Below are 11,828 nucleotides of genomic sequence, written 5' to 3' on the forward strand. Positions count from 1 at the left end.
AATGCGGTATTGTATTCGTGTACATACTATGTATTTAACTATTTGCTTGTGATATTTATGTAAGGGATTCAATACGAGCGAAGCCGCGGGTAAAGCTAGTAATTATATAAAAGAATAATATCTTTATTGAACTTCCATATTTTAGTTTACATTAATGCAATTTCATTCTATCTTATAAATTTTTTAGATATCTACTTAAAAATTAAATATAAGAGAAAAATAAAATCCGACCTTCATCCATTTTTAGAACCAAATTTAATATATGAAGTATAGTAGGAAAAAACCACCAAAGGGCAAAAATCATAATATTGGCCCAAAGCATAAGCAATTATTCACTATATTATAGTAAAAAATTATGTTAATTCTTTGGAGTATCAAGTCAACCGGAAAGTATAAAATCACTCTATTGCGTATAATGGGGCTAAGAGGTCTAGGCGGATTTCATTTACTTTTGGAAAACCAAAATATGATTGAGAAAATATTTCCATCCAATTTTATGTATATGTCTTGCAGATAGTTTACTTATTTTTAAATTGTAGAATGTCTTGTTGATACAGTATGAGCAATTTGTGAGTTATGTACATTAAACTTATTAGAGGAAGGGGTCAAGACCCCTTTTCAAAACTTGTAGAACCTACACCCCATATTAATCATCTGTATCAAATTCAAGTTGTTATAATCTCGCATTGGGTGTCCTCGTCCCCGAGTGTCCTCGTCCTGTGAGTGGAGATTGTCCGTCCGTCCAGTTGTGCAAGTGGTAACTTGAGTTAAAACTTATTGTAGATATCTTGATAAAACTTGGTACACATGTTTTTAGGTACCATAAAAAAGTTACTATTGCAGATGGGCGGAAAGAACAAAAAAACAAGTAAGGAAAGACTAAGTTCGAGTGTAAACAAAACCTTGCAACTTGCAAGGAATGAAGACGGAGGAATACCTTCAGGTTTTGGCAAAACTTTATATCAAACTAAGGAAAGTATCGCCGTGATTTCATTCATTCAAGGAAAGAGGATACACTTTTATTAGAAAAAGATTATTTCTGAATTTAATCAAGATTTCTTACACATTAACCGATAGATGCCGTATAAAGAGAACTGTAGGTTCGAAAATATTTATGTTAGGTATATGGGGGCTAAGGGAAGTGTTCACCTGCTTTTACTCATTTTTGGCACAAATTATAGTGCGATTTCGACAATTTTTGGATGTAAGATGAAATACCTTGCGAACAGTTTTTTTCTGTTAACTTTATTGATGTTTGATTTGTATACTGGGAAAGAACCAGACGGAGTTTAAAATTTTGTTATTTGGGAAGTAGGCGTGGTTGTCATCCAACTTCGCCCATTTTCGGAGTGTCTAATGGAAATGTTTGGGTAACCTCACACACTAAATATTTTGAAATCAGTCAATTAGTTCCTTAGATATATGATTTCACCTAAAGGTGGGCGGTGCCACGCCCCTTGTCCAATTTTCACAACATATCCTAAAAACCCTTCTCTATCATCCTGGTTGTGAAATTTAATACTTGTGGTACATTTATTCAGTGAGTTAGAGTACTTTTGTTAGTTTTCAACATAACGGTTGTGAAATTGAATACTTGTGGTTCATTTATTCAGTGAGTTATAGTACTTTTGGTAGTTTTCAACATAACCGTTATGTGGAGAGTAGGCGTGGTTATTATCCAATTTTACCCATTTTCACAGAGTTTGAAAAGGAGATAAAATCACTTTTGCTCAGCAAGTTAGGTTGATATATCTTTAGCGGTTTGGAATATATGTACATTAAACCATTTAGGGGGCGGAGCCACACCCCCTTTTAAACAATTTTTAGCTTAAAGGTATCCCTGGCTTAATTTTTGGCACTTTAAAATTTTCCGTTTAATGGCATGTTGTGCGCGTGGCAATGGTCCATTTACAATACCAACCTTCTCATGGTACCTAGATGTGTTTATCAATTTTCATCAAGATATCTCAATTTTAACTCAAGTTATCGTTTGCACGGACAAACGGACAGACAGTTACCCGCATTTCAACTCGTCTTGTCTCCTGATCATTTATATATATTATATATAACCCTATATCTATCTCGATTAGTTTTAGGTTTACAAACAAAACTTTAGGTGAAGAAAATTATTGTATTCTGTAGCAACATGTTGCAAGAGTATAAATATTGAAATATCGCCAACTCCTAAAGCTATTACAATCAAGCTTACTGAAAATAGACCTCTGCAGCACCTCAGTATGTATTGTGAAAATAGGTGAAATCAGATGATAACCACGTTAATTTCACATATAACGGTTATATTGAAAACTACCAAAAGTGCGATAACTTTCTAAACAAATATGTTAGATTTGATTCATTCATAGGAGCCGGGAGCAAAATTATGCAACGGGGGTGGATATCGCTCACCTTCACGAGAAATCTTATATCTGCTACACCAATTTGAACGAAACTTGGTGCGTAATTTATGTAATGTTGATATACCAAACATGTTAAGATTGACTCTATATTACATACATACATTAATAAGGTTTATTGAAAATCTCTCTGACGATATAGAAATGAAACTAAGTAAGTCTATAACCTATACTATAAGTTTATTAGATACCAAACGTGACTGTAATATTTTCGCGGCTTCATTAAATAGTGAACGTTCAATTGTTATGGCACATTATTATATATATAATAATATAAAGTTTTACCAAACCTGAAAGTATTTCCCTACAAATGGCGAAAATATAAAATATTTTGAACACTTGAACTTAGTCCTCCACTCTTACTTGTACATTTTTAATTATGACTTAGCTATAGCTCTATATTTTTTTGGTTAACGGAATATTATTGGCGCGCAAATTACCACATTAAAGGATATGTTAACATCTGGAAATTTGTCATCATTCTCGTATAGTCTCAGGTATTACAAATACTCGCTAAATAAACAAATATATTATACTATGTTCAATTTTTCGCGAGAGTATAATAAGGAAGGTTAAAATCGTAATTCTCATTATGGCACTTTGACATTGTAGCGGTAACCATCACTAGAAGAAAAGCTATAGGCAGGAGCAGATTCTGCATAAGAAGGTTCAGCGTATGATTCAGACTGATAGGATGCAGCTGACGCATATGTTTCCGATTGATAAGATGGGGCAGCAGAATAAGAAGAAACTGCAGAAGATGCAGCTGGAGGCAAGTATTCAACGGAAGGTGATGAAGCAGCTGAAGGCAAATATTCGCTTGAAAGGGCATCACGACGCTGACGATGACGGTATACTACACGTCTTTGAGTTTTGTAGCGGTAAGCGTCCGATGAGGAGAAACTATGCGCAGCAACAGGTTCCGAGGATGCATATTCTGGTTCGGCTAAGGCAGTAGGAGCAACAACATTATAGCTTTGCTCTGGAGCGCTGTAAGAAGGAGGTGATACTGAAACCCTATAAGTCTGTATTGGAACGGAAGCAGCAGCCGCATAAGTTGCTGGAAGATATTGATTGCTTAAGTGGCTAACATCAGCGGTCACAGATGCCACCAATACACAAACCAAAAAGTAAATTTTCTAGAAGAAACAGTATAATTATAGTATCGTATTTTTGCAAATACCTAAATGCAGTAACGGGTAAGACAGGATAATACTCGAAATAAATAAGACTTTGTCTATATCTTCAATATCTTACCATTCTGAATAGTTTATACAATAGACCAAAGATCGCGGTGCATACCTCGAAACTAATCTATATTCCAATCAGTGAAGAAACCAATCGAAAGTGATACCTTGTCCGAAAATTCAGCTCGTTTTATATCTGTTTAATCATTAGGATTTACATAATATATGCTCACTGATGAATATGGTACAAACGATATCGATAGTTAACCACTTCTGTTAGAACTATGCATGCAAATGTGTACAATCAAAAATCAGTTAAAACTTTTCAATTCTTATTACTTAAATTCAATTTTTGGAACTAATGAAAGTAATAAAGCCACACAGATGATTAAACTTTTATCAGAGCTCACTAATTGTGTTTCATAGTGAACTAAATTTCAAATGGGACAGTAAAGTACTTTGTATTCTAGAATGATTTTATTGCTTAGTAATTCTGTATACAATTAGTTACACAAGTAATACAAATTCATATTCATATCTAATAAACTAAATAGGTTTCATTAACTTATTCTCTTACTTAAAGAATAATTCTGTTTTCTTAAATAAAATCATTAGTGGCGACGGTAAATAACGCGACGATGGGTTTTATAACGGTAACCATCATCAGACAAAACATGAGCTGGGGTAGCTTCAACAATGGCTGGAGCTGATGCCGCCTGTTGAGCAGGTGGCAAGTATTCATTTGATGGTACAGCAACTGGTGCTTCCTGAACTGGTGGCAAGTATTCGTTGTCGGGCAAGTGGCTCACATCGCGACGATTGCGACGATATACAACACGACGGTGTACCTTATAACGGTAACCATCATCAGACAAAACGTGAGATGGAACGACTTCCACTGCCACTGGTGCTGGAGCTGGAGCCGTCTGTTGAGCAGGTGGCAAGTATTCATTTGATGGTACAGCAACTGATGCTTTCTGAATTGGTGGCAAGTATTCGTTGTCGGGCAAATGGCTCACATCGCGACGATTGCGACGATATACAACACGACGGTGTACCTTATAACGGTAACCATCATCAGACAAAACGTGAGATGGAACGACTTCCACTGCCACTGGTGCTGGAGCTGGAGCCGCCTGTTGAGCAGGTGGCAAGTATTCATTTAATGGTACAGCAACTGATGCTTTCTGAATTGGTGGCAAGTATTCGTTGTCGGGCAAATGGCTCACATCTCGACGATTGCGACGATATACAACACGACGGTGTACCTTATAACGGTAACCATCATCAGACAAAACGTGAGATGGAACGACTTCTACTGGCACTGATGCTGGAGCTGGAGCCGCCTGTTGAGCAGGTGGCAAGTATTCATTTGATGGTACAGCAAATGGTTCTTTCTGAACTGGTGGCAAGTATTCGTTGGATGGCAAATGGCTCACATCGCGACGATTGCGACGATATACAACTCGACGGTGTGTCTTATAACGGTAGCCATCATCGGCCAAAACATGAGCTGGAGCAGCTTCAACTGGAGGTGTTGCGTAAGCTGGAGCAGGAAAAGCAACATCTGGGATCAAGTTGGAGACATGAGCTTCAACTGGTGCTACATTTTGAACAGGTGGCAAATACTCATTTGAAGGCAAATGACTGATATCAGCAGTCACAGCTGCGATGAATGCGAAAACAACGATTAAAAGTTTCTAGATAGTAGAAAAAGTTTCCAACCAAATAATTTGTAAATATCAAGGAGTTAGGCAAAGTACTTAAAAACAAAAGTCAAACAATCTTACCATCTTCTTAGAATGTTAGCAACTAAACAGTAATGAAGCCACAACTCTAATGAAGAACAAATAAGATTTTAAGTTATTTATATATAAAGCGATTGTGTTACATGATGTTGGTCGCTGACATGTAAATTGGCTCTGGCCATAACCACTTTTATCGTTTCTCTTTACATGCTTTTTCGCCAAATTATTTTTCCCTTTTTGGTTTTTTTTTTCTTTTTTCATTATCTTTACAAACAATCTCAGCATTTTACGCACAAGTGACACGTACCAACAAAACCTTTTATAATACAAACAATCATACATACATATATATCAAGTCCTAATATTGTGATTCTCGTTTATTTATGTAAATAGTGTGACTCTACAAAAAGAACATATAAAACCTAAGCAAATATTAACGCTACGCAACCTTAAAATCGTTGCCGAGTTATTGGAATTGCTTTTCGAAGCAAAGTCATAATGGGTTTAAGCCAAGTATGAGAAAGTATATATGATGGTCACTCAGATTTAAGTCTTCTAGGTCTTATGTACCTTAAATATTGGTTATTTAAATTTTATGAAATGATAAGAGAGTGTTTAAGCTCACCAGATAATGTTGTAATCCACTTCAAGGGGATAAGGTGTCACAATTTAGTAAAATTTTAGCGTTCCCATCGATAGTGGTCTACTCATATATTCATACCTTGAAAACTTCACTTTTCTTACATAAATTAGCTTTTTGGGCTTTGTTATATCTTTAACCGTGGATGAAATGTTTAAAAGTTGATAGGGCACCAAGTTACATATGTCAGTTTTACATCTCTAATGTGCTTCTTTCTTAATTAGCTAGGAATAAACAATATATTATCCATTATTATTATTATCATTCTATACTGAGATTTACGATATCTATATTTATTTTTAAAATATTATATTTCTATATATTTACAATATTTCTAGACAACTCTTTACATATTGTTAGTTCGAGGTGGTACAATTTCATTGAATTTGAATTTTTTAATAAAGATTCCACTTTAAAAAACGATCACGGGCTTACATAAATATTTGAAAACAGTTTTGTTGAAAACATGAAGAAATATTTCTTCTATTCTTTTGTAAACTTTTCAGTCCTCAAATCGGGCATATATATACACACATGTGCATACATATGTACGTGCTAATAATGCTTATGCTAATTAGTGAATGTCTTTTAAGAACAGCGCTGATCATAAATATTAACAAATCCACACAAATTCTCTATAAATAAAGCACTATACTTACTATCGAAGTAGCTAAATAAGGTGACCGTTTGCCACTTTGTTGGCCATCGGCTATAAAATCAACTAACCGATAGATATATACACTAATACAATTAGATACTCTCAAATTAATCTTCATATTTATCTCTAACATTAGTTCTAACATACCTCTCCACTACCCTTTAGAACCCGAATTTGTCGAGAATCGAGGAGATCATTAGTACTTGTCGTTTGCATAATCCCAAAAACGCGTCTCAATGTCTGCATGTTATTTAATTTTGTATATTTAATAACACCCTTTCCCCTCTATGCTTGATATTTCCTTTTGTTTTGTTAAAATTTATGTAAATGAAATTCTAATTCGCTTTACTTTTTTGCAACTGTTAGACAATCACCTCTTCTCTATATTTAATATCTTGTATACATGTGTATATACAAATAAACAAAGAAATTAATTTTTATACCCTGAACAGGGTATATTAAGTTTGCCACGAAGTTTGTTACACTCAGAAGGAAACGTCGGAGACCTTATAAAATATATATTATATATAAATGATCAGCATGATGAGCTGAGTTGATGTCTGTCTATCTGTCCGTCCGTCTGTATATACGCAAACTAGTCCCTCAGTTTTTAAGCTGTCGACCTGAAATTTTGCACCTGTCTTTTCCTTACTAAGCTGCTCATTTGTCGGAATGGCCGATTTCCGACCACTATATCATATATCTGCCATACAAACTGAACAATCGGAATCAAGTACTTGTATGGGAAACTTTTTTATTTGTCGTAATATTTCATAAAATTTGGTATAAGTTATTTTCTAAGCCAACAATGTAATCTCCGAAGAAATTGTTTAGATCGGACGACTTTAGCAAATAGCTGCCATATTAACTGAACGGTCGAAGTAAAGTGCTTGCATGAGAAACTTTTTTCATTTGACGAGGTATCTTCACGGAATTCGGCACGAGTTATTATATAAGGCAACAATGTTTTGTTTGAAGAAATTTTTAAGATCAGATCACTATATCATATAGCTGCCATACAAATTCAACGATCGGAATCAAGTTCTTGTAGGGAACCTGTATTTGTGAAGGGTATTATAGCTTCGGTGCAAACGTTTTCATTTTACGAAGCCACGATAGCTCGTTCACCCAATCGATTAGTGCCAACTTCAGATTTTATATGTATCAAAGAATTATTAATTAAGGCAAACAGGTTCTCCATTCTTTTACTGAATTGAACTAAGTGAAATGGTCCATTTGTGTAGAGAGAACTAGTCTTAGAAGCTAGTAATGACTTATCAAGTTGGATATAGTATTTTTAAAAAGCATTGTTGAAGATGACTTGTGCACACGCGATATAAAGATTTATGAAGATAGAACGCGCGCTTATATTAGTACTGCTTACTTTTAAATAAGTTAGTCAAAATCAAAACCCTAATAATTGATTCATGACTATGCTTTAAAGTATGAAAAACTCGATAAGTCTGATTTCAATATCTCTGTTGAACATGCTTGGAAGGGTAGATTAAAATTAAATTAAAAGATGGTTTGTTGCTTAGAATTAATTAAAAACTCCAGAAGCTTCCGTCGGTCTTAGAAACTTGTGAATTTCCTTGGATACAAATATGAATGAAATTCCATTGCTTAGAGTCACTGTAAAGAGCTTTACTTTATTAAACTTTTGAAACGGGTTACATAGGTATCGACTAATGACTGTTTGTGATATGTAAAACGAATCGAGAAAAATCTAGAGTTACATATTATAAATGATCAATACTTATAGAAATGATTAAGATTACGAAAATAATTGACTTACAGTTGTTTGTGTGTTCAATATTTTGATGACACTTAGTACAGCGACCGAATATTTTTTATAGATTGAGTGTTTGTAAATGGATGAGCTCTGAATGCAACCTACTACCTTTGTAATAGAAAAGGCACGATAGATAAATCAATGTGATAAATTTATGTAAAAATTATCTGGCTACTTGCGACTGAGTTTCAACGAAAATATCGGAAATTTTCTGAGTTATTTATTTTCTTCCAAACGACATTGTAGTGTTTGATGCGAAAAATTGATACAACTTTACAAATCTTTAGCTTGCTCTCAACTCAATATCACATAGTATTCAAAGCAGTTTCGTGTATAGGTTTTCTGGATTTCCTCGAGGCCTATAAACTCAATATAATCGTTTTCGACCTTCGCATTGACTTTACACGGCATGAGAGAAACTGCGACTGTATATGTGTATATAATACCATTCATAATAATAAATCGTTTCGAGCAAGGACATTTGTCTTAGGGACTGTGCCGCTAGCTCGACATGTTATTTCGTTGCTGTCTCGACAACGACTGAATGATAGAGCGTAATGCATTAAACACATTGGAAACAGCAGGCGACAGCCAGCATCTGTCAAATATTAAAATACACACGTTCTTATGGGCACAGCTATTTAGACAACAGTACTTGCACAGTTGTCGCTGTCGCCAAATTAAATAAATATGTAAAATGAAAATTATTTCAAACTCTAACAAGTCTAACGATTTTATCAACAGAAGCAGAAAATAGGTCTAATATATCATTTGTAATAACAATTGATCATTAAAACAAATGAATCGACATACTATTTACTTATCTTATCAACAAAAAATATCACTTTGAACAAAATATTTAAATTTCATTGAAGTTAAAGGTTTTAGTACGGTAACAAAGAAATTGTGTACATCATTTTCAGACAGAGAAATTTTGCTGTCACTACGTCGTGAAGCACAGTCGTCTAGTTGTTTAGAGCACAAGTGAACGTGTGAAATCAGCTACCACATTTAATATATATATAATGTTCGGCTGTATTGAACTTGCATACTTATTTTTCAATTAGGGCCAATGTTTGACAAGACATAATTTTATATAGTAATTATATTCACCCGAATTAAATTCATCTGTCGGATGATTATTTACAAATCTAGGAGTTATTAAATAGTTGAAGAATAAGCTTAGCGTTAGTTTTCTTCGCCGGAAACAATAAATAGGGGAAGTTAACTACAAAAAAAAACCTAAAAATTTTGGATGGAAATATGTCTGTATAAGAATTGAATAGGACGAAAAAAATTAAAAGCTCATGCTGTTGAAAGTTGAATATACTGATTGCGTTAATATATTTTGTTCAATGCGTAGATGTGTATGACTTATATCAAACACGTTTAAATTCAAAACAATCGGAAACAGAAGTGAAATCAAATTAATAGTATATTTTTCAGCCTAAAAGTATGTTTATTTGCATATGTTATTTTTCTGTTTGTTTAAAATTGTATATGTGTGTAAGCATATGACGAACATTTTTTTACCAATGCTAATCAGCCAAAACAAAAAGATCAATAAAAGAAATTATCCCTCGGCCGATCGTAATGGTAACCATCGTCTTGTAAATCCGAACTCAGATTTACTTGGGTCGTGTCAGGAGTGCGTATAACTTTCACCGAGTATATACCTTTATCAGTCTTCTGCATTGGTTCGTCTATTAATGGCTCCAATATTTCGTCGACGTCACTGAGTTCAGTGCTTATATCATTTAAAAGAGGAAAACTGTTAGCCACATTTAACTTAGACCCCGGAGAGTTCACATTAACTTGTGTGTGAAAAATGGATTCTGGCGCATTTGAATAAGTTTGGAATCGTTTGTCTGACCGATTACTTATATATGATTTATAATTAACAACGATATTAGGTGGAAAAAATGTTGATTCGGCATCCTCGTCTTTCAATATATTCATTTCTTCATGTTGGTGATAATGCAGTTGAGAATCAATAATATCTAAAGGCTTTGAAGCAATATAATACACTTTCTGATTCCTTAAAGAATTGAATTGAACCGCACTCAGATTGCCATTATAATATCTGTGTTCATTTCGTTTATAATGATGATTGTAGTTATAAATGTTCTGATCATACATATAATTATTATAATCAAACTTATTGGCATAACTACGTAAGTATTCCCCTGATTCGTTGTCATCTTTTTGAATCCTGTTCTTATGTTCATCATAATCTCTGTTAGATAGATTCTGCTTGTTGGAATGGAATGGAATATTAATATAATTCATATTGTCATCTTTTATCTGATTTTTTTCCTCTTTAATTTCGTTTGGAATCAAATAAATGTGCTCACTGACGGATTCTTCCAAAGGAACCACATCCCCATAAACAAATATACAACAAAGTATCAAACTTTGGAGATTAAAAATTACCTAATTGGAAGAATCTTTAATATAATATAGTATATGTATGTTGAAAAGAGTGTTTATTATATACGTACCATTTTGACCAATACACTTTGTATGAATGAATTTAGCGGTCTAGTAGTCTTCGTCTGAGTTGATACAGTTTATATAAAGCAATATAAAAATAATCAAACTAAACTCAGATACGAACTTCCAATTATAAAATACTTAATTTTATCTTTCGTTTGCTATTAATAACGTACATTGTTTTCCCTTAAAACAATGCTGCAATAAAAGCGTACTAATAAATAAATATATCCGGATTTACGTTTGTTTCAAAAATCGCTCAGATACTAGCAATAACTCTCATTAACACGCGTCGTAATTAGTTGCATTCAAAGCATTTACCACAATTCAAAAGCATTCCGATTGAGAATTGATTAGAAATTTGTTTATTTTTACCAGCATTAAAAAATCGATGGCATATACAGGTACAAATATATAAATTTTAAATAATCTGCATTGCAAGTATTCCAAGTTTGTTTATCTACAAATCGTTATGTTTGATGCAGCATTTATACTATTATTTCAAAATAATAAAATAATATATGTACTCGTACTAGATGGTATACTATACGTACGTATAGTTTTTGATTAAACAAAAATATCACGAAATTTTTAATTTTGTTTCCTTTTTTAATAACCAAAATTTATAATATTTTTTCATTATACTAATAATATTTTATTTAGTCAATTGAATTAAATAAATGTCCACAGAACAAACACAAAAACTTACATTTATAGGTTTTCTTGAAAAAGCTTAATATATAATATATACAAATTATAAATAACTGCTAGTGAAGGGCATTATATATTATACAGATTGTTACGCTTTTTGATGAAAAACAGATCTACACACTGTATTCAAACTTGATATTAGTATGTTTATTAGAAGCATTGTTTTAATAAAAATTTGATAAGGA

At 33.3% G+C, this 11,828-nt stretch overlaps 2 protein-coding genes across 2 annotated transcripts; both read right to left on the minus strand.

Annotated features, from left to right (window-relative positions):
- Positions 1-3,004: 3,004 nt before the first annotated feature.
- On the minus strand, positions 3,005-3,714 carry LOC118682550 (uncharacterized). The gene is made up of 2 exons (XM_036371542.2): positions 3,691-3,714; positions 3,005-3,553 (listed from the first exon to the last, which is right to left on the minus strand). Exons 1-2 carry the CDS (start codon positions 3,712-3,714, stop codon positions 3,005-3,007), a joined length of 573 nt encoding a protein of 190 aa, XP_036227435.2.
- Positions 3,715-4,056: 342 nt separating this feature from the next.
- Positions 4,057-5,520, minus strand: LOC106619548 (uncharacterized). The gene is made up of 2 exons (XM_014237680.3): positions 5,392-5,520; positions 4,057-5,301 (listed from the first exon to the last, which is right to left on the minus strand). Exons 1-2 carry the CDS (start codon positions 5,392-5,394, stop codon positions 4,213-4,215), a joined length of 1,092 nt encoding a protein of 363 aa, XP_014093155.2. The 5' UTR covers positions 5,395-5,520; the 3' UTR covers positions 4,057-4,212.
- Positions 5,521-11,828: the final 6,308 nt, after the last annotated feature.

Source organism: Bactrocera oleae, chromosome 6, assembly GCF_042242935.1.
Source record: "Bactrocera oleae isolate idBacOlea1 chromosome 6, idBacOlea1, whole genome shotgun sequence".
NCBI lineage: Eukaryota > Metazoa > Arthropoda > Insecta > Diptera > Tephritidae > Bactrocera > Bactrocera oleae.

What these genes read in the sequence shown, in the direction of transcription:
- LOC118682550 (XM_036371542.2), bottom strand. Translation starts at nt 3,714, where the DNA reads ATGCACCGCGATCTTTGGTCTATT. An exon ending in ACCGCGATCTTTGGTCTATT is followed by an intron (nt 3,554 to 3,690) that starts GTATAAACTATT and finishes TGTTTCTTCTAG; the next exon opens with AAAATTTACTTTTTGGTTTG.